Here is a 23,557-nt window from a genome sequence, read left to right on the forward strand (position 1 = left end):
CTAGCATCAAGACTATAGCAATAAGAAAATACTGTAACTAGTAAGTCTAAAAGGAAAATAACTGTAAACAAAATTAGTTGAGAAAGGGCAGCTATCTCTCTTGGGAACCTTTACGTAACAAACCTGGGTTTAATCCTTCTTTGCTGTCATATTCTGTTAAGAGTTATTGCGTGACATCAGACAGAGCTTTTCCATTTGTGAAAACTTACAGTCTCCACAAAACAATAACAAGAAAAGGTTTTTGTTTATCAGAGCTTATAAAGAAAAGGAGGGATTATTGGATTGCCAGCAGCAGAGACGAGGAGTTCCCATGGATTGTTTTATAGAACAGGATGATGGGAGGTGTAAAGGTATCCCCGCACATGCAAGGTCATAAAGGCCCACTGGGCACGTGGCTCTCCTCAGCAGATTAGAAAAGGAAAAAAGATGCTGATGGCAAGGCAACACCAGAGTGGAGGGTAAAACACCTCATTCCAAGTAAAACTCACTCCAGCTGGCAAGCGGCTTGCTCCTGCATATCTCACCACAGGAAGGCATGTTGTACCCATGTTAAAACCTGGATTATTCCAGTGCAGACAGCAAGAGAGAAACTAGCAGGGAGGCTCTGCAGTGGTAATGAGTCCCACCTCTGATTTATGTGCTGGATGGACTGAGGTGCAAACAGCTGCAGTTCTCTACCTGCCAGCATGGGTAAATGGCTTGTCATGAAGCACAGCTATTTTCTGATTCAAATGACCCCACTATTTCCACTAAAATAAGAGCTGGTAATCCAATGGGTGTTTCAAAATCGTGTTGTCTTGCAGCTGCAACACTGAACCAGAATCTGCAGCAGTTTTCTGCATATCCCTAAGGCAGGTGTGAAACAAAGCCTACAAAGCTTTGAGAATCAGCAAACCAGTATTTTATAGCGACTCCATACCTTCTTAAAAGACTGTTATGCTTCTTACAGACCAAAAAAATAATGGATTTAGTACGTTGTGAACATCTCAAAGCAGTCCTGAAAAATGTCTGGACCAATCCTGATCCTGCAAGGCAGGTCTCATGCATACTACTGGCATTCAGTAGAAGGAGAGAGGAAAAGAGCTGACAGGCACAAAGAAGACAGGATGTGAACAGAGAAGACTCCTGGGACTGCTTTAAACACCTACAGCTCTGGCAAACAGCCCATTCAGAGGGGAATAATCCGAGCAGTTTCTAACAGGCTGCCTGATGATAACCCACAGAATCACAGATCAATGCCCTACCTCTGTAGGCATTGATCTTTTCTCTGTGGTGACCACTGAGAGGACCTGAGGGAATGGCCTGAAGTTGTGGCAGGGGAGGTTTAGGTTAGATATTAGAAAAGGATTCTTCCCCCAGAGGGTGGTAGGATACTGAACAGGCTTCTCAGAGAATGGTCACAGCCCCAAGGCTGCCAGAGCTCCAGGAGTGTTTGGACAACGCTCTCACAGGGTGTGACTCTTGGGGATGGCCTTGTGCAGGGCAAGGAGTTGGACTCCATGATCCTTGTGGGTCCCTTCCAACTCAGCATAGTTGGTGATTCTGTGACTTGTGCTGTCCTGCCATGCACAGTCAACATCCCTCTTCATACAGGATGTCAGGAAGCAGAGCTGGCTCATGTTTAGAGAGATGAAATAAATCATAACCACCATGTTAAGTCATCAGAGAGCCCAGGAAGCATCTGAGAGCTGCTTGATCTTATGTGTAGTGAAGTAATTTGCGTAACAGGTTGAAGACTTTTCATCCTAATTGCAAGTGACTTTGAAAGCTGAAAGCAGGGTGCCAGCAGATTCTGTCTGAAGGGCAGATGGGGAAGGCCTGCCCACTTCCTCCCACATCCGCTGCAGATGCAGAGGCTGGTCGCTGTGGTAACACACCCCCACAGGGATCCAGGGCTCCTGCTCACTGAGTGCCAACAACAAGGATGGGAGACAGCATTTCTTCTCATTAGCTCTTAAAATAAGCCTGGTATGACTAAATTGCTGCAGCAATACCTTAGGAATTAGTAACTGCCTAATTGCCACAACATGGAGGTGTCCTCACTGCATTCCTAGACTATTGCAAAAGGATCAATCTTTAAAAAAACCCCAACAAACCAAACTCCCTGAAATTCCCAACCTGTCCTCCTCCGCCTGATACTTTAAACCTATCTCCAATTCCCAGCAAAAACCTTGGAGCTCAAAATGCTGCACTCTAAAAAGTGAGCAGATCTTACTGTGCCTGAATTAAAATTCTATACAAGGAAGAAGTAATACTGAAACATATCCGCATTACAGCAGTGAGGAATTTATCTCAAGGTGAACGTAGCCCAGGAGCTTACTGCATGTGAGAGCTGCCAAAGTTACTAATTAGCTGAGAGAAGGAGGAAAAGTAGTTGATGCATGAACCAAGGCAGTAACTAGAGAGACAGCAAGACTAGCCCTGATATCTCCTACTGAAGAATTCCATGGTGCAGATGGGTCTTCTGGAGCCAGAGCCAGTTTCAGAACTCTCAGGATAACAAGAGGAGTCAGCCTGCAGAGCTCTATGGAGGTACAGAAGGTAAATGCACTCCCACCTTACTGCAGTGTGGGGAGGGACAATGGAAGAATTGTCTTGGCCTTTCTGAAGCACATGAACCCTTCTTTTGCCAGAGAAGCCTGAGTTTATTTAAGGATTACCTTAAACCTTTCTTCTAAACCTATTGAACGTCCAAACCCAGGTGACAAACACTTGAGTTATACAAAACCATACAGCAATGCTAAAGAAGAGGGCAAACTAATTTAGCGTACCAGATACTTTGGCAAAAAATAATTATATCCAAATAATTGCACTGCAGGAAAAAACCAAACCCTGAGGCTTCAATTCAGAAAGGACACCACAAGCCAAAGAGAGCTTTAACAACTTCCTAGGTTTACACATGTCTTTTAATCCCACCAATTTCACTGAGATTGAAATGTTAAATTAATTTATGCCTGTTGAACTTTTAAAGTGCTTTCCTGGACCTGGGCCAAAGGAAATGGGTGCTGCTTGCAGCTTGCCCTGAAGAACCAGAGTATTTAATTCTGAACACTAATGATTAAAACAGAGCAGTTCCTAAAGACATTGCTGCAGTGAGAAAATGCCTTTCCATCACTATTCTCTTTTTAAAGAGGGCTCGGACAGATAAAGTTTTCCACCACACACACTACTGCCACAGGCAGACTTTTGTCAGATGATTTGGACAAGTCTGAGTGGTTTAGGTCACTTAAAGAACCCCTGTTAAAGGTATTAGCAAAAGCAGGTTTAATGTAAATGTGCAAAAGGGTAATGAGGTTCAATGGCAGGGTTCACTGTGGTAACTGCTACATGGATGATGCACACAGAGGAAAATCTGTCTAGAATCAATGTAGAACGATTTACACGGGCACCATGGATGCCAAAGGCTAAGGGAGGCCCTGCTGCTGAGTCACAGGGTTCAGACTTGGACGGGGGTTTACACCTGAAGGATTTAGCAGCACCTAATTGCTGACTAATTTAACATTTGTGAAATGATTCAATTCCTATACGCACAGCAGGAATTTAATTCTAGATCTAAGATGGCAATATCCATACTATACTTCCCATAGGGGATTTAAATCAATTCACACACACAGAAGTACATACATATACATATACATGCATATACAAATATGTCCAAGGGTACCTATTAAAGATTTCCCTCGAGTTCAGTGAATTCGTCAAATGCCTTTGCACCTCTCAAGAGGCAAGAGCTTTGAGAAGCAGGGGTATCAGCCCAGGTCCAGATCTGTGTATCTTGAGCTGAAGCTCATGATTCAGATTTCCCCTTCTTTTCTGCTAAGGAAATTCTTTTATTACATGTTTTGTTTCAATAAAGCTTTGGGCTTTTTAAGGCTGGAAGGTGTAGAAGAATATAGCAACTACATATGCACACATACATAATTTTGTGGACAACAGTTTATTACACAGTAAGAAAAAAGAATAAGCTTTTATAGAAATTAGGAAACTGACAACGTATTAGCTAAATATCACACTCCTAGACCATGTCTCAAGCTATAATCTGATTTACAAGTCAACTGCACAGAATAGTTAATGCAGGTACATCCCATTCATTAATAGGTATGGCACTATTTAACACCCTGCAGGAGGAAAATCAGAAATTCAAGCTCGTGTACAGATTACTTCAAGCATGGCTGTCATCCTGGAAATAGCTATATCCATGTACATATATCCACCTTTCAGCATAGAGCAACCTGAAGATCACCAGATCTAGTTAAAGATGCATTAACATCCCCATCTCAAAAGTTTTATGGCAACACCAGCACATCCCTCAGTGCCCATCCAGCATGTTGCCAGGCCACCAGATCACAGCATTCTCCACTGGAGATGGAAACTGGCCTGTCTGCCTCAGTAACATTCACTTATTTTATTTTTATGATGGGGATCTTAATTTAAGCAATACTACTTATCAATATTACCAGTGCAGGAGAGGCTACTACCCCATCTGAAAACTTCCTTTGATTTTAGTTTCTTCACACCCCAATATTTTTGCATTTTCAAAGCATCAAGACTTTCAAAGACCTAATAAAAGCTCACTTTTCTTGTGAGCTTTTTTTTTTCCTTTTCTTCTTTCACTCCTCTTGCCCATTCACTTTTAGCCCTCAGCATGTCTGTGAGACTGACCATACAACACCCTGCTTGCTATGAGCAGGCACTTGCCCTCATCTTTCCTGTTAGTGTTCTTCCAGAACATGAAAAAACAGGTATCAGATCAGCAAAAATCTTAAGAGTGTTATGTAAAAGAAAAAAAAAATCATAAGAAGAACAATCCACCACAGTAGGATTCTGTGACTTTGCTCCCTCTGATAATCTGTAGTTCTCTTAAAAACAAAAGTGATGTCAGTTTGCTGGCTCTTTAGGTTTTGGGTTCCTTGCACAGATCTTAATCCACCTCAGATGCTGCCAGACACTGGACATCTGACCATCAGAGAGGAGAATGCAGTCAGAGCTGCTTATTGGCTACATCCAAGGCACTGGAACATCAGTGACTGATCCTAACACACAATGGCCAAAGAACAGAATAGGAAACTCTGAGCAGTTCAGATTTTTCCCTGTATCAAACAACAAAGAGTAAATGAAAAGAAAAAAAGAAAAAAATCTATTGGTCCAGTTTGGTCTCTTAGGATATGAAAAATTTTCATCACAACCTCATTCCCAGCTTCTGCTCTAGACTCTCCAGGGCCTTGTCCTAAAGTCTCCTAACTCCAGAAGATGGAGAGGCAGCGTGGAGACCCCTCTATTCAAGGATGCCACTCTGGTCTATTCCAAAGACATCCCAGCTATTGCTGTTCAGAGAAGCTGAGGCTGTCAGAGAGGAAGAATTCCAGTTCAACAGTATCATCAGTGGTCTCTACTGGTACATTACTCTTTCCCACAATGTGTGAATAATGCTGTACTTCATGTCTTGAAGCCAATATCCTGGAAGTCCCATTGCAGGAACATGTCTCTGGTTGTGTGATGCTGGCTGAGCAAGCACAGTTTGGATGGTAAACACCTGGACAGGAATTGGGTTGGCAATGACTAGGGATGTAGTATTCAGCTGCCTCTGGACTCAACTCTACTGGATTATGAAAAGGATAACCAGGCATGCAACAGGTCTGGGGACAGTTCTTGGTTTTGAATCCATGGTGAAGGCCTAATTTAGCAATAAGGGGCTTCCCAACATTAACTTCCTTTCTTTCATCCATTGTATCTTCTATTCCTGAATACTCATAGTGCAAGCAAACAGTGAAGATCAAGTGTTCCTATAAAAGAGGAAAGAGGGGGAGAGAAAAAGTTATACTTCCTCTCCAAATAAGCACTACAGGAAACCCTTAGAGAGGCTCCAGTCTCCTGGAGAAGCAGAGTGACCGTTTTAGGAGCTGGAGACACACACTGGGCAAGCCTTGTTTCCTGAGGTCCTCTTTTGTTCACTACTTGTTTACTGAACAGTCTGTATTTCCAGAAGCACTTGTGTTACCTCAACTGCCAAAAGCACTGAAGAAGAGATAGCAGGCTGTGTCTGGCACAGATGTTTATGACACAAAGATACAGAGACACTTAGCAGTGCCCCAATCTGCTGAAGGGAGAACCTTCCAAAAACTGTGTGCCCAGGAGCACAGGCTGATCATACACAACACTTTCATCGCCTACTAATGACTTTGTAAGAGGCAGCTCTGCTTCAGGTCAGGTTCTTCCTAAAAGGCATAGGAACACCCTCAGAGCATGCAAGAGGTGATCTGCACAAAAATACCCATCTTGGCCAAGTTCAGCATGGGCCAGGCAAATACAAAGGGCCTTGCACGCCGGTTTCAGGATTGCATATATGCATCAATTCCCTGCCTTTTACTTTTCAGCTGTGAAATTAAAGTCACTGAACTGTGTTATTGTCCATTCTTTCCCTCCAAAGAACTTAGTACACTAACAATACACAGCTGCCTCAACAGAACTGCAAAGCAACATAATTAGTGTCAATTATCTGGGCAAACTTGTAATGACTAGTGGATACTAACCCTTAGTTTTTGCAGTGAACTCAGCCTGGTGTAGAGGCAGTGTTTGGGAAGGTCCTTTGATACTAAATAGCTTCCAGTTTCCTCAGGAGTTCCTTTATTGGCCTCTTTAGGATCTACATCCAAGTCCTGTTGCAAGAAAAAAAAAAGAGAACTTAATTGACGGTATAGAATTTGTAGATCATAAAATAGTACTTCTTTCAGTTTGAGAAGTTGCAGCACTTTAGACCCATTTTATTATACAAGTTGCAGCTTGATATGGGTGGAACAGAAAATTTTCAACTTCAGTGGAGCAAGATCACGAGACAGCAGCAGGAAGCACTTACGAGTGGGAAGTCTGTAATGTGGGCTCTGCAAGCTGTGATTTCAGGGGGCTTCTTTACTATCCGTGTATAGATTATCATGACATTGGAGAACTCAGCTGCAAACCCCAACTGAATCTGAACACCACACTGGAATTCAAGGGACATACTTTCTGGAAGCTCTGCCAATAAATAACACATTGTTACAGTCTAAATATAAACTTAGCATATGCATTTTTCTTTTTCAACCATTTAACAAACAAGAATTAAGCACTCGGTATCACAAATAAACATCTGCATCTCTGAAAGAGTCTTCCTATATGACAAGTGGTCTTAGAAATGCCATCCTTGACCCTCTGTGCCAACTGTCAAAGAAATTTGAAGATGCACTCCAACAAGTTTAGGTGAAAAAAAAGATAAAAAGGTCCTAAACCCCACTGCCCTTCTTAAAAGAAGCCTAGGAAGCCTGGAACTCATCTCAGTCTTATTTTATTTTTCTTAGTTGTCTACATTGAAAACTTCTTTTCATCATGCACATTTACCATACAGTTCACATGGCTGTTTTAGGTGAGGACTTTAGAATGAGATCAACGCCATCTTACAAATGTCACTGCTAGACACACAGTACTGGGAGACTGTCCCAGAAGGTAGACAACCCAAAAGTCTCTCCTCCACTGTCCGAGTGGTCTTAAATATACTGAATATACATGAATTCTACATGTCACCTTGTTCATTACTATCTCATGTAGGGGTAAATCCCAACACAAAACCTTCCAACTGAACACAGTAATGAAAATGCAGCTATAACCTTGAATTTCTTCCATTTCCATTCAATAGTACATGCTCTCCCTTCTCCCATCATGGCAGTAGGACCATCTAAAAGCAAACTGTACTGTACCATGAGCTTTGGCCCACTGCAGGTTTCGTGCCAGGGACTCTGCAGAAGATGTGCTTTGTTGAACAGGATCAGTTAATGCCCTTTTCTGTGACAAGCTGCTGCGGATCTCCAGGGCTTGCTTGCCTTTGGTAAGGGGACACTTGCCCATATCTAAAAACAAGATGCAGAGAGGTTCTTTCAAAATCAATACTGCTGCAATTCCAACTGACTTAAGTATCTCCCTGCAATGTTGTGTGGTTGCTGTGGTTATGCCAGAGCCAGCATATCCATCAAAAGTTGCAGTTTTACAAGTATTCCTTGCTCAGCCCTTCCTTCCCTGAAGGCCAAAGCAGCTCTGCAGAGCCCCGAGGGGTTGCACGTGGCCTGGCCAGCATCCTCCCCTGTTCCTCAGAGCCAGTCCAAGCAGCATCACAGCTCTGGCTGGGTAAGGTCCTAATCAGAGTGACTAATTTCAAGAACGTGAGTAATTCCTTTGGAGGAGATTATTATAAAGAACTGGGGGCAAGGGGGGTATTTTAAGTTTAGATACAAGGGCCCAATATTGGTTATTTAACAGCATCACTAATGACCCACGTGTCAGGACAGAGTACACAGCTTGGCAAGTTTGCAGATGACTGAGACGAATGGCTGATACCCCACAAGACTGTACTGCTCTTTAGAGGGTCCTGGACAAGCTGTGGAACTGGGCAGAGAGGAATGTCATGCAGTCCAGTAACAGGGAACATCAAGTTCTGCTCCCAGGCAGGAATAATCCCTTGCACAGGTTCACAAAGTGCCTGACTCACTGAGACGCAGCTCTACAGGGAAGGACCTTGGGGACCTGGTGGTCACCAAGCTGACCATGAGCGAGCACTGCACTCTTGTGGCAAAGGCACAGCAGGAACCACAGTGCCAGCATGCTGCAGCCTTCTCCACAGGGGCTGTTTCCATGGGACACTTAATGGGAACATTTCTCTGGCACAGTCTGCACAGCTCTCACATACTCCCCGACACTCAGCACCTGGGAATACTCACAGCAGTGCTTGTCACGCTGCCTGACAAGTCAATCTTTCCCTGCACTCTTGAACAGAAGACAAAGCTCTGCAACCTGCAGCTGCCCCAGGCTGCTGAACCCAGGGCAGAGCTGGGCTGATGCACCTACACTACCAGTATGACACCATTCTTCTGTGCTTGGAGCAGATGTTTTCACAGAAGCAGTACACTTCCCTCCACACTTTTCACTTTAGTGCTTCTCCCATCAACTCAAAAATACCATCACTGAAACAGGCAAATTAACACAGTGCATTTCCCGTTTTACTGCACTCAGAGAACAAATTGTTATCATTGCTATAGCACTCTTAGGCAAGTGGGATTCTGTTAATTGTTTAAATGAACATGCAAACAACTGGACTACCACAAGACAGCTGGCACCACAGGACAGAAGAGCAGTTTTGTAGATGGACAATTCAAAGCTCCATGCAGAAAGATACTCAGAACAAATAAGGTTCACTGAAGAGCAAAGTATAAAATTGAACACTATTAAAGAAGCTCAGCATCAGGAATGTTGTTAATATGCTGCCCAGTAGCACCTGCTATTTGAACAAAATGCAACAAGAGCTTTAAGTAGTGTAACACATACACCATGAGAGGAAGGACATGGAAGCAAAGTTGTTTCTAGTAATGCAGGCTGAGGAGACTGTTAGTGCAGTAAGCTGGAGTTCACCTTCTGCAACCTCATCAAGCAGAACAGTGATCTTCTTGTCTTCTAACAAACGGTCCTTAAGGAACTTCATGAAGATTCCGTTGGCTAACCCCAACTGCTGAATTTCAAAAGCTTCTGCTCCTTGGCACCTGTGAGATCATCAGCATTGGACAAGGAAAAAACACTGAAAAACCTGCATGATTAACAGTAAATTTATGTTGGGAATGAGGGAAAGAAACCCTATAATTTGAAAACCAGGTTGTGTTCAAGGCCAATCTGCTCTTCGTGTTCCCTTGCAAGCAGCTGATGGAACTTTCTCTTACAATGACATCACAGACCAGACCTGTTCATCAAACTGCTCATATGAGGAGCTTACATTTATTACAGACAACTTTAGTAAAGCTCCTGACTTCTTCTATTCAGCAGTTTTTGCGCTTGAAAAGTGACCAAGGTTACTGACCCACAGCACAGTTCTGGAAAAGATCAGCTATACAATCTCAGTCATTTCTGTGGCACAGAAGAAGAAAAACTTCCTTACGTTGCATATCCAAAAACAATGTTGGCTGTAACCTTCAGAGCATCCAAGATGAGAATTGTGTCATCATATTCATTTCTGTAATGAATGGAAACACAAGGAAGTAAAATAATAATTTGAGAACTAATAATGGCAACAAATTCAAAATACAAAAAAAGCAAAGTTCAGAACCAGTAATTTTTTTCACTCCTACAAGTCTGAAATGAATCCTGACTGCTAAAAGACAAAAGTCAGCACCATCAACACTCTGCCTGAGGGCAGTGTAAAGACAGAGGCACCATGCATTATCCAGAGAAGGGCACGATGTAGTAACCAGCAGAGTTTGGCTGCAATCTCTGCAAAACACAATTCTGATATCCACCCATTTCAGATTATTTCAAAAATTGCATGATTTTTAAAATCCACCCCCCTCCCCAACCATGGTGTTGTTAGTACGAGGCTTACGTCAATGGATTTTCTATTTGGACAGCAGATTGTGAAGCTGAATTGGGTCATGGGCATTTCATTGGCAGAGAAGTTTAGAGGCTCCACAGATACTAAAGCACCAGCAATTTTCTGTTATGAAACATTGCTCAGAGACCAACTGCCAGAAGTGCTGACTGAAGAGCTGATTTCAAGTGCAAGTTTAATTGAGCATAGTAGTTTCTCAACATGGAAAGAACACAGTACTTTGTGTAGAAAAATCCCATCAATCAGTTGGTTTTTAACCTCTAAATAAAGACACAACATCCTCAGTACAGAAGCAAAATCCATGGCTCTGAAGAGTTCTAAAATAAGCACTTCATTTGAGCCCTTCTGCTAAGTTAACGTTCCTTTGATCACAGTGATTCTCCTTCCTCCTTGTAATGAAGAAGATAGATAATGATGCCAGGGGAAAGGCTCTCGTTTCTTCTTTAAGATGCCCAATTTCACTTTTATCTGATCAGTCTGTTTATAACTTGTAAAAAACAACAACAAAAAAGAAATAAATATCATTGAAATCAGGAGGCAGGTATGTACCCATGGGGACAAATTCTAACCACCAGGTTCACCTCTCTATCCAAGGCCACAGGCAGAAGTCTGTGGATGACTCCTACTGATGCTAAAAGCACTCAGGTGCAGGCTGTGAATTCTCAGAACCATGAACTTTGCAGTACAGGAAATTCTCAGCCTAAAGACTTCTCGTCAGCAGGAGACCCAGCTTTCTGTTAAGATCCCAAAGAGCTGAGGTCAGCTCTCACCACCTCGGAATGCAGGGGATACCTTTTGCGACACATATCCAGCAGGAACACGTTGAGTCCCGTCTGCTTCTCCTGCATCAGCCGCAGGATATTCTGCACACACAGGCAGTTTGCTGAGCGGTAGGGATTCGGGGCATCAATAGGAACCATGAAACTGTTCCCATAGTTTTCATAGCCATGGCCAGCATAGTATAACAGACCTGAGTTCAAAACACGTGTGACAGTGAGCAGTGCATCAGAGACTTCTGCCCATTTTAGCAGGTCAAAACCGTCATGCACAGCTCTGACTGTGGGCCAGGGAGTTCACTGAAGCCCCTCCAAGCCACATCAACATCAACTCCACAATACACAAACACAATAAATTAAAAGAAGCACAAAAATCACACATGCAATAGAATCAGTTAGATATTTGCTCAAATGTACCAAGTTAAATACTCTTAAAATGCTCTAAGTAGTCATGACCTCTAATAGAAACAGTTTGTTATGTATGTGTGTAACTCACAGATAGGAACAAGGAAATGTGCCAACTGTAAAACATCTTCTCCACATGTGCAGTTACAAAGCTCTGAGCAGCAGTAAGTCTGCAGTTCATAGACAGAAAAAAAAATGCTGAAGAGTTTGGTAGGACTCCAGAGCACATCCCCATTACCAAACTACCAACGGCTCATGTTCAGTTGATTGCAGCTGTATCTCCTAGTTACAGACTCATGACTCTTCTGGGTCTACTAAACAAACAGAGTCTTTGATGCTTACCTAGCCAGAAATGATTATCCTGCCATCATGTCCCTCATGTGTCACTACACAACAGTCTACAACATTTTAAGATTTAAAATCTTCAATAAAACTTGCAATATTTTTGTAGAACAAAACCAACCCGATCATGGAATAAAATTTTTTCTCAACCCTGAGAAAGGGAACTGCAAGCTAGGGCTTAGATTTTCCTTATATGAATAAAAATGTCCAATATTAAAGTCATATAAATTTGCATGAAGATTAGATGACCTTAGAATCAATAATCTCTACTGCCATAAAATGCAGTTACCAGAGGCTTGTGAGATTTAATTGAATTTTCCTATTGCCTATTCCCAGTGCTGGTTTTCCTTAATGATGCGAATTCCATCTTTTAAAAAGAATTTTTATTTATCTAGTCAAAGCAGTCTATGGGTCAGATCTGCAATTAGTATTTAGTGCTCAGCTGAATAAAAGTCAACAGAAATCTGACAATTTATGCTGTCTGGAGATACAATATTCTTATGTTGTTATTCTTACTAAAATTTGCTGAGAAATTTAAGTCACCTACAGCTCTGGCACATTCAGAGAAAACCCAAAATAAGCCTCACCCTAATATACCAAGATGATCTACTGTTAATTTAGCTTGTGGAGGTGGGCACGCTAAATGTTTTCACCTTTTCATTACACATAGCTACAAGAAATGAAAATATGAGGGCTACCTGAGCCTCAAGAGAGGCAAGCTTCAAGAGAGCTAAATAAGGTATGAAGTGCAACTGCATGACCTTGTGTCAGGCCCTAAGTTAAAATGGAAGTCTTAATGTGATTTCCAGAGTTTGGATCTGGACCTAAATCAGGGTTATATTTGAGATTATATGTATCTGAGCATGTATTCTGTAAGTAATGGGACTGACTGACTACATTCCTTTTCTGTCCTCGGCAGATGACTGTGCTATGTGCCAAGTACCTGCAACAGTTAATATGTTGAGCTCAACATCAGAAATAAATCTGCACATACCTGGGGTAAGTGGAGTAAACATGTTTGGAGGGCCTCAACAGAGACTCACACACAACAATTTTAAGTAGGCTCAAGTTCCTCAGAGACGTCAGCATTTAAGTGATATCAGCCTCTCTCCCTCCCTCAGTCCCTCTCATTTAAAAACTAAGCAGCCTAAATATTTTTAGCCTTTCAAACATATGGGTCTATGCTTTTACCCTGTGTGGAATACAATGTTAATTGCAGCCTACATTTAGAACAGCACAGACTAAGACATCAGAGGAGACAATCATCATCACTTTGTTTACTACTCCTGCCCTTAAGGACCAGCATCTGAAATGCCACTTTCCTGGCAGTAAGCCAGAATTACACAACCTAGTAGGCATCAGGTTTATATGTAGCACGGACTAAACAGCAGTAGTCACTATGCCTCTTCTATTTGAAGCTATGCCCACTAGAAAGGCAATAAATCATTACCTATTTGTGCATTGACAGCATCTTTTACAGGCTTTAAGCCATTAATAGCCACCATGAAGAAAGAACAAAATGATGATTTAAACTGAAATAGTTATTGCCAAACACCACTGAAAAACTGTTCTGTTTACCTTTTAAATCAACTAGCTGAAAAAGTACAACTGCAAAAATGTCCACAGTTATAGAGAAAAATTGAGAAGGTGTAAAAACCTTAAAGCTCACCCAAATAGATAAGCCCATCTATTTCCCAGGGAATAGAAAGAGCAAACAGCTCTCAAAAGCCTCATGTTGCTGCCAGACTGAGGCTTCATGTCAGGCAGGTTTTTGGCTCAGATATAAATGCCCAAATGTCAGAGCAGCCAGTTCTGCACAGACAGAGCATCAGGTAACACACCCGTAAAAAGTCATACTAAGAAATAAGCTGACCGTGCGTTCCAAAAAGGGATCAAATAATGTTTTCTCAGATGGACTTTTGCTACAGGAATTCTGCAATCTGTTAAATAGGGGACCTGGCAAAACTTTTTGCTCTCTGTCCTAAATAATTCCTGGAGGTTTTTTATACAATCTTAGAATTTAGAAAAATGAAAAAATAGTGGCAGTCAGTGGAAAATGTAAGAACTTTTCTTACACTCCAAACCAGGTCATTCTTGGCCTTTTCCATGCAAGACATGAAGGCTTTTGCTCCATGCATCAATTCCATCATGCTCTCCCCGACTTCTGTCTTGTGCTTTGTCCCCCAAAATCAAATCTAGGCAAAGTACTATCAGTACTATCAAAGAAAACAAAAGCCTGCATTGCAGTTTTAGGTGTGGTTAAAGAAAAAAGTTCAAACATTTGGTCTGCTCTAAAAGCAAAGGAACAATAACATTTTAACCAAAGGACATCAGAGGATATGCTGGTGGGTGCCTTTTTCTTCCCATTCTACATGCATCATATTTAGCCTGAAGTTTGTTTAGGAGAGGCAAATACCAGATGTTTGCTACTTGATACATACAAAACTGACCTACTTCAGAAGGGATTTTACGTGTTCTTACCATAAACTCCTTCATCTAGGAGAAGTAAAAATTCATCCACTGCATTTCGCATCTCAGACTCAGTAAGATCCAGCAAAGAAACAACTTTGAAATCCAGCTGCCTTAGCAAACTGGTCAATTCATAGACATCTACCATTGGAGCCTTGAGCTGGGGATGATTCCAGTAGCTCATGTTTCCTATTAACAGAGCCACCTTGTCTGTGGCTGCCAAAACACACAGAGAAAAAAACATGTCACATTTATATATTCCATGGATTCAACACCTTTAAATTGAAGGTTTTCCAAAGTGAAAAGAGTATCCAATCTCACTTCAGGCACAATATTTTATCTGATTTTACAAGTCATCCCACATCAACAATACAGCTCAACTCTCTTTTCAGCCTGAAGACGAAAACTTATCCACATGAGAGGGGAGCACTTACACTCCCCCTAACACTGATGAACCTGGAAGAGGCATAAATTTTTGACGGTGGCCAGCAGCCTTTCCACCTGGCTCAGTATCAATAGGACAACATGCCTGACCACTCAAGTCTACAGTGCAAATTTAAGAATGAGATTAAAAATCCTAGCAACTATTCGTCATAGCACATGTGCGATCCATCTCTTTATGAGCTTCAGCTCAGCATCAAAGCATCCACATGATGGAACAGGGAGAGCTGAGCTTGCAAGGACAGCATTTCCTCAGCAGACAGGATAGCAATCCTTTCTATCACATCATCCCAATACCACTGCCTCCCAGTATTCAAAGGAATGGAGTCACACACTGGCCACAGGAATCTGAAGCAGTAAACTGAAACAGATGAGAAGCTGCAGATGCTTCACAGGGTCACTAAAAATACTGGTGCCCTCAGCACAGTTTACTCCTGAAAGGGCAAGCAAGCATTGTAAATGGACTACGCAAACATCGACAGCTTTCCCTCCCTGCAGCTCTCTATTTGCCCCACAGGTCTTGCACTGTGTCAGTAGAAGCAATACCTGGGTGTCAAATACATACAGCCATTCCAGCACAAAACTACTTACCCACAGGTCTGTGACTTGACTCTTCTTGTGGGTCTGCTTGAAATAGAAGAAAAGAACAGCGTGTCAGTGACTACAGAAAATGAACTGCATATTCCCCACAGCCACAGTCTAGTGGCACTGCTTTGTCTAACACTTTACTAGTTTAATGCAAGAAAAAGCCCTCTTTTTTTTTTTTTTTTTTTTGGCAGGGTTTGGGGGTGTTTTGTTGATATTGCTGTTGTTCTTTAGCTGATTTCCTTCACCCTTTCCAGCACACAGCCTGACAGGATGTGAATAGCTAGTTATATAGATTAAGAAAGAATAGATGCTGAATCTCACAAACTGCACATTGGCATTTTCACTGACATCTGAACAGTTCATCCTCTCCAAACGAAATGCAGACATGCAAGGTGAAGGATGCTTAGCAGAGATTACCATCTGGATGTGAAAATTCTTTTATTTTGTACTTCACAGAGGGGTGGCAGAGCCAATGCTGTGTCAAGAAGAACAGTAAGCAGTGTGCCAAAGTGGTACACCTGGATAACATCACAGTATGACAGAAGCCCTTCAGTGATTGAAACTGAGGCTGGGCAAACATAAACGTATTTGATGTCTAACCAAGGGCACTATCTTTGGGAGTTGAGATTTTGGGAAAACTGTATTAGGGATAATGCCTTCTGGAGCAACATTATGGATCTACACTTCTGCAATAAACACCTAACAGGCTTCAAATCACATCGGCTGACTCCAACATGACTGCAAGAAATATGCCATTCAACATATTATGAGTGACAGCCAGACACCTCACATCTTTTTCACCTTAATTATCTGAGAAAGCAGCAATGTGCTAAAATTGAGAGTCCCAAGAAACCACAGACAAGAAAGGTAATTCCCTTTGTATCTGTGTAAGTTCATGTGCAGCCTTGCGTGATTTTATGAACAGCACCCCTATGATTCTCTATATGCTTCCAGTTAAATCTCTTGGAACTAGAAAGCGGTGCTGCTCTTAAGGTGGTATCAGCTCCTATTCAATTCTCAGTTACAGATACATCCAAATACTGTAAAGTTTATACTGTAACCCAGCGAGGCTTCAGTGACTTGTAACTTAAAATGAAGATGCAAAATTAAAGTTTTTCAAAACTTACCACTTACCTGATTCCTGAAGATCACTTAAATCTTCTGTGAAGAAAAACACCAATAAAATCATGGTTTAAACAAGAAGCAGAAACCCCATTTTATTAATAAAAATGTAAGTGCCATGCCATTATTAAACACAGCCGAACCCAGAAAACAAACTACTTTTCTAAAATACTTTTGGCTTTGCATTTCTGCAAATCAAACCTTTTGTGCTTATTCCACACAGAGGAGAGAAAATCCTATAGCAATACATTAAGCTGTGCTAGACACAGTATTGCAGTACAGTAGATGTAAAAACAAAGGGGGGAAACAGTTACTACACCTCAATCCCACAGGCGTGCAAGAAGGTTGAAGGAACAAGGAACAAGGCATCAGAATCATCCCACTGAAGAACAGATGTTTGAAAGGCTGCTGAAAAAGCAACATCCTGAGCAAAAAATCTGATTTTGGTAAGCTACCTGTATTCAGTAAGATTTCAGACACAGTTTTCAAACATTCTAAGTTACCAGGGGTTTCATCTCTTTATTCTGAGAACACTGGAAAGCAGGGAAAAGAAAACTAACGTCTCTGAAACACCAGTGGTCTCTCGGAGCAGCCACACGCTGTTGTACACAATCCCCTGTGCTGTGAATATTGCAGACTCTGAGATGCTCAGTAGTCAAGGGATGGTACCAACATTAAATGTGACAATACACACACTTCTTCCTCCCCATTGCAACAATGCAAAGGAGAATGGAAATCATCCTAAGAAAGTTGCTAGAAACACTTCTGCAGACATGGAGCTGACACTGGAACTAGCTCTAGCCAGCTCTCTAAGATCACCCAGGTTCCTGAACATCTCCAGATTTTCTTGCTAGGATGTTGCCTCCTGAGCCCCACCAAAGAAATCTCCAGATCTTTACATTTATTTGAATACCACAAAAGAAGAAAGTAGCCTGGTTTTTCTCCTGTGTGCTCTAGATCATGGTGTCTAGAAGAACAGAAGAGAGAAGCACGTGCAGAAAGACTGTTGCATTATCCATCATTTTAAACCCAAGCTCTTAACCCACACATGCTTTTCAGCAACACATTCAACAGCCTGTCATCCCCATCACTGATTTTGAAAACTGCTTCACAACTAGAGGTTTACTTTACCTTCTGTGCACTCCACTGCCATAGCTTTCCTTCCTTGTGTTTTAAGGAGAGGGAAAAAATGGAAGACAAGAGCTCTCAGTTATGAGAGTTAGCACACAAAGTGGAAGACAAAGGGCACTGTCAAGCTGCTCTGCAATCTGGCTCACTTTACAGCAGAGTAAATCTGCATTGACCATAACACTGTACAGTAACTATTCCTGAAACTGAGGAGTACTAAACTACTGAGGTAAGGAAATTACACAACAGTATTGCCAAATAGATCTGGAAGCTATACAAACAGATCTGCTCCTCTTCAGTTCACTGCAAATACACATGCACTGAAACGTGTTCTATTCATTCATTCCATTTGAAATGAACAATCTCACCTGTCCTGATTGCTGAAGGACTCCATGTAACAGAGTTCATGTCCCCAGCAAGGGCTAAAGTGGCTTTTAGTTGCCAAAAAGCATAAATCATCTTGCATCTGCTAACAAGCCACATACATGCTGGCAATGCAAAAAAGGGATAGCACTTCTGTGCTGGTTACCATAAAAACCCAAAGCCGTAAAATTCCATTTGCTGGAAGCAGGCACAGGTGTCTTAACAAATTGATAAACTTAAAATATAGAAGGCATGTGCTTGGCTTAATACTGAAGGCTTCAAAAATAAATTCTAATGATGTGGAAGAAATGGACAAAGGAGCTGACCTCTATGAAACAGAAAAACTCCTTACCTATAATGACTTCTACCTTCTTGCTGTCTTCGTCCTCCTGGTCATTGAATACATGACACCAATATGTTCCTTGATGTTCCACATCCACGTAAGTTACCTATGCAAGCATCATCATAATCATCCCAACAGACCTCCAAAAAATACCTGCCTCAAGTATTTAATCCTTGCATCTAAGCCCACAGGCAAGAAAGAGTAAAAAAACGAAAAGCAGCACTTCAAGTGAGCACTTTGTCAGAAGTTATCAAGGTTCTGGAGAAATTGTTTTCTTCAAGGGAACTTTCTCTAGTAAGCTCAAGGTGGTTACACATTAGCTCCCAAGGCTGGCCCACTGCCGTAACTTACTGTGTAGACATTTTTGCTCCCATTTGCCAAAGGAAATCCATTTCTGAACCATTGGTAATGAGGAATTGGGTTTCCAACAGCTCCACATTCTAGTACCAAAGCATCCCCCACTGTCAGGTTTTGTGGCTGAGGCTGAATACAAATGCACAACTTGTTTTCAGGCAAACCCATTAAGCTCCCTTAAAAAAATAAAAAGCAAGTAAAAAGAAAAGGAAGTGTCAGACAACCTAAGCACAGCAACAGGGACCCAAGTGCCTCGAGGAAGCAGGAAGGCACTTTCAGAAGGGGTTTTTGCCACTTACCATGAGCCGTATCCTGAAGCTCACAAACTTCAAGGCGTGCCCACCGACTGAACATGAAAGAAGATTCACTGTTCACTCGGCAGATGTAAAAGCCGGAATCCTTTACACTCACTGGACTCAAAACCAGTTCTGGAGAATTACCGTGGGGAACCTGCATCACAGGTGAACCAAAAATACTTCCATTTCAATTGGTTAATCTAAACCAGGATCAAGCATTATAATATTTATTTCCAAGTCCATAACACCACCCTCAACTCCTTCACTTACTTGAAACTTACTGGTAGGCTGAGAGACAACTGAACTTACAGCTTCCTTTCTGCCCCATTCCACATACACAGCCCCCAGGAGCAATGTGGTGCGAATATAAGGAATCACTGTTTTGTTTTAGCACACTCATAGGATCATTATCCAGCATTTCTTAAAATTTTGGTTTTATGAGTATATACAACAATCTTCTCTTATTGTAAGTTAAGTGTCTTTAAAAAAAGGGTAATCCAAAATCATTATGTGTTATTTTCACTATTTAAAAACCCTACATTCTTTACGAACTCTTACCTCTTTTTCCTGCTTGAACCACTGGTAGTGCACAAATGGGTGTCCTGTTGCCCAGCAGCACAGCTTGACAATCTGACCAGAGAGCACTGCTTGAGAGTCTGGCTGTACAATGATCTTTATACCTTTAAGACAGAATTTACACATAGGAAAGTTATGAAAAAATACAAGTCCATAATTTACATTTGCATTTAAATTGCCCTTGGAGCAAAGAACATTTCTGTCATTAAATATACTTGAAAATAGTTTGTTTGTACTATGTATATGCACAGTTCCAATTAGTTATATTACTTAAAGACATTCAAAATTGTCTTCCACTACACAAAATCCATGCTCAAATCAATCAGTACTCGATGGAGCTCATAAAAGATTTAAAGTAGATCATTCAGATATTTTAATTTTAAAGGAAATAATACATCTTATGGTATCACAGATCCCTTTTTAGAAAGATATTTCCAGTTTTAAGCATTTGCTTACTCCCAACAATTTCTTTGAGCTGTTCAGATTAAGATTAGGTCCAGCCTGAGGAAGTCAAAGCAGTCAGAGTTTAAGTCCAACAGAGTGTGTTTTCCTGCTATTCCTTATGGACTCGTATGAGCTGAATCCTTGGTTTCAGCTTTATGCTTCTAACTCCTCCAGAACACAGGGTGGGGGTTTTCTGCAAGGTAAAATTTTCCACTTCAAATCTTAACTGCCAGGAGAGCAACTATGACATGATGCAGTTATTTTCTTAACCTAAACCATTCCAGATCTTGTTACAGCATGATCCCAAAAACAGATCCACTGGTGTAGCCAAGGTCATCAGAAGAAGGGGGGGAAGTCAACGGCAGAACAGAAAGTTTAAAAATCATTATTTGAAGCATTCTTTGCTCTGGATGGTACAACTAGACCAGAACCCATGTAGGCAACAGCCCGAAATAGAGACCACATGGCATTTGGAAATCACATAACCTTGCCTGGCAGGGCAGTGGGCTCTATCAGCTATCTCCACACACAGGATTACTCTGAAAGAGTGGAACACACCAGCAGCTACTCCAAAATAGCTGCAACACTTCAAAATTCCTTGCCTTCTTTACTCCAAAATCACTTCCTTCTACACCTAGCACTGGAGATCACTACCTCAGTTCCTCATTCAACACTTCCTCTGCTGCTTTCCACAGTTAAACTGAGTGTGTTAAGTAGTTTTTGAGCATCACAATCCTCTAACAACCAATACAAACAGCAATTATACTATTTCAATTTAAAGGACAGAAAAATTAACAAGACTTGCTCTTTCCAAAACTTCCACTTTTTTTAAAAAAAGAAAATTCTCCTGATAAGTATTTTGCACTCCTCAGAAGCATTCTAAACAAGTTCTAAGAAATCTGATCCATAATTTCTTCACAGTTTCATTTCTTTTCCTGTAGTTTATTCAGCACTACACAGTCACTTCCTGTACGTATCGTGGAATTTAAAAATCCCAAGATTGTCCTAACAATGGTTCTCAGCCCATGGCTTCTTCTCACACACTGTCCACAGAACAGGACAGCCATCAGCATGGCAAGGAGCTTGCCGGTCTCATTTCCACTTCCCATTCAGAGAAGCTTTTTTCATTTCCTAGGAGTTTGAATTTCACCCCATCCTGAAGAAGAAGGACCTAAGAGATGGCTCTGGTTTTGTACTACAGCAAGTAGCACATGATCCCCATGGTCCTACTTGTGTATCATCTCCTTGTGCTGCCCCACTTCCTAGACTTTGTGAACAACCACACTGAATCATAGAATACGCTGAGCTGCAAGGGATCCACAGGGATCATCAAGTCCATGTGTTAGCAGAAAAAAATCTAGTTCTAAACTAAGTTTATCTGTCCAGTTAGCAAGCTGGACGAAATCCAGCATGTACCAGAACTGCCCTAACTGGATCCTTCCCCTTCACTTGGGATAAGTTACTGACACCTCTAGACCCAAGTGCCAGCTGCACTACCTGTCTGTCCATCTCAGGTCTATAAGCATCTCCCAGAGGCACAGGCTGACACCAAACCCCAGTCAGCAGATGGAATGGCAACAGCCAGCATATCCATGCAGCCAAGTCCAAGTCTGCAACAATGCTGCATGAAGGCTTGGCTTACAATTTAACCTCAGAATCAGATGAGCCAATTACCTTGGTAATCATCTGGATCCCAACTACCAGAATTCAAGCACTAAAGATGTTTTTAGTTACTGTAGAAAATTAGTTACTTGAGTGTTTCCAGTGTAAAATCCAGAGCTGCAGTGAAAGCACAGCCCAGAACTGACCTGAATGGCTGAGACATCGGAGAGCCTCTGTGTGCTCCAGGGCCTGCAAGGACTCTGCCAGCTCCACCACAGTGCAGCCCCGATCCCCCAGCAGCTTCAGGAGACTCCAGCTGGGACTGCCTTCTGGCTCCAGCACCTGGAGGGAACACTGCTCCAAATCCAGAGGGCTATGGAATAATGCGAGAAAGACATGGCATAGACCTTCTTAATTCCTTTTTCTCAGAAAGGACCTGGGTTAACAATCACTTGTAGATAAATAAAAAGATTTTTAAAAATGGAGATGGGAAACTCCTAGCTGATTTGAACATATTTGCAGCATTTCCTTCAGGAGTTCAGAGGTTATTCAGTGGTACCTCCACAGACAGAAACTGGTATTAGTGAGTTGGATGCTGCAAGAGATGCATATACCTCACAATTTTCAGCAAATGTATTAAGAAATATTCTAATTTTCACTTTTAAAGTTTCAGCAGAAAAAGTAGTACAGCACCTTTCATTTCCATGTGCCTAGTTCAGAAGCCGTAGAGAGTGAGTCAGACTCTCAACTTCAAAGTACAGGAAGACTGATTTTAAAGTTGTTGTTAAAACAACTGACTACTGGAGCCCAGCCTAACCCACCGTCAGTTAACTGCGTCTGAACTTCAGAGTTTCAACTTTGGTGTTGTCTTAACGCATTTTCAATCACAGCGAATTCAATCAACACAAATAAAAAAATGATGACAGCTACCTAAAGGGAATACAAGGTTACATATTCGCACAAAGAAGATTCATCAACGTTTCTTTCATTAAATTACAGTGCCACGCAAACCTGGGGCCGAGATACCTTCAGTATGTGGTGATACCTTCACTTATCAAGTGGACTTTCAGAGTTTTAGGAGATTAGAGAGAGAGATAAACCCCGGCCGCTGGCCCGCGCGGTGCCGCCGCTGCCCGCGCCCCGCCGCTGCCCGCGCTCACCTCAGCCGAACCGTGCCGCGGCTCCCCGCTCGCTGCGCCAGCTCCCGCCAGCCCTTGCCGGGCGCCGCGCGGTCCAGCAGCTCGCTGAGCCTGCGGAGCAGCGGCTCGGCCAGGCGGCTGAGGGGCAGCGGCCCCGCCGCGCCGCGCTCCATCACTCCCCGCCGGGGCGGTGCCGCCGCCCGGAAGGAAGCGCAGGGCAGCGCGGGACGGGGCGGCCGGGCGGGATCCGCCTGAGGGGAGCGTGGTCCCCGCGCCCTGAGGGGAGCGCGCCGTGGCGCCCCCTCGGCCGGCCCTGTGGACACCGTGAGGAAACGGACCGGGTGTGGTTGTACCCGTGTTGAAATGGGAGTGTTGTGTATCCGACTGCGAGGGCGAGACCTCCTGCAGCGTCCCCGGCTGACGCTGAGAAGGATGAACGTGGCTTTCGAACCGGGAGCTGGGGCATAAACCAGACGAAGCCTAGACGACACTGAGGGCAGGCGTCTCGCTTTGAGGAGAAACAGCTTTATCCAGCTGCAACCAGAACGGCCATGGACTCTCCTCTTTGACATAACTTCCCCCAGCCTGCTGCCGCTCTCCAGGCGTGCAGCATAAGGGTCAGGCACCTTGCGCCCTTTAGGGAGGATGAGGAGGGGCTGCTCGAGCAGAGCCTCCCCAGGAGATGTTCCCGTGAGTGATCGTGATCACTGAAAACGGATAGATGATCTGAGGCGAATTCTCACCTCTCTGGTATTGCAACTTGTTCAAAGTGGACT

General features: G+C 42.6%; 1 protein-coding gene across 8 annotated transcripts; it reads right to left on the reverse strand.

Annotated features, from left to right (window-relative positions):
* Window positions 1-1,494: 1,494 nt before the first annotated feature.
* On the reverse strand, window positions 1,495-23,025 carry MALT1 (MALT1 paracaspase). Of its 8 annotated transcripts, none has more exons than XM_032096424.1 (17): window positions 22,803-22,969; window positions 21,849-22,015; window positions 19,579-19,700; window positions 19,024-19,174; window positions 18,722-18,900; window positions 18,380-18,476; window positions 17,668-17,700; window positions 16,549-16,575; window positions 15,418-15,453; window positions 14,398-14,601; window positions 11,186-11,363; window positions 9,947-10,021; window positions 9,346-9,557; window positions 7,728-7,877; window positions 6,854-7,011; window positions 6,531-6,656; window positions 1,495-3,813 (listed from the first exon to the last, which is right to left on the reverse strand). In XM_032096424.1, exons 1-17 carry the CDS (start codon window positions 22,952-22,954, stop codon window positions 3,718-3,720), a joined length of 2,163 nt encoding a protein of 720 aa, XP_031952315.1. In that variant the 5' UTR covers window positions 22,955-22,969; the 3' UTR covers window positions 1,495-3,717. The 8 variants fall into 8 exon arrangements, with proteins under 8 accessions (XP_031952315.1, XP_031952316.1, XP_031952311.1 ...); XM_032096425.1 differs by lacking the exon at window positions 1,495-3,813 and adding an exon at window positions 3,919-5,783 and having other exon boundaries at window positions 22,803-23,025; XM_032096420.1 differs by lacking the exon at window positions 1,495-3,813 and adding an exon at window positions 3,919-5,783 and having other exon boundaries at window positions 9,430-9,557; window positions 15,418-15,450.
* Between the last annotated feature and the right edge of the window lie 532 nt (window positions 23,026-23,557).

Source organism: Corvus moneduloides, chromosome Z (genome assembly GCF_009650955.1).
Source record: "Corvus moneduloides isolate bCorMon1 chromosome Z, bCorMon1.pri, whole genome shotgun sequence".
Taxonomy (NCBI): domain Eukaryota; kingdom Metazoa; phylum Chordata; class Aves; order Passeriformes; family Corvidae; genus Corvus; species Corvus moneduloides.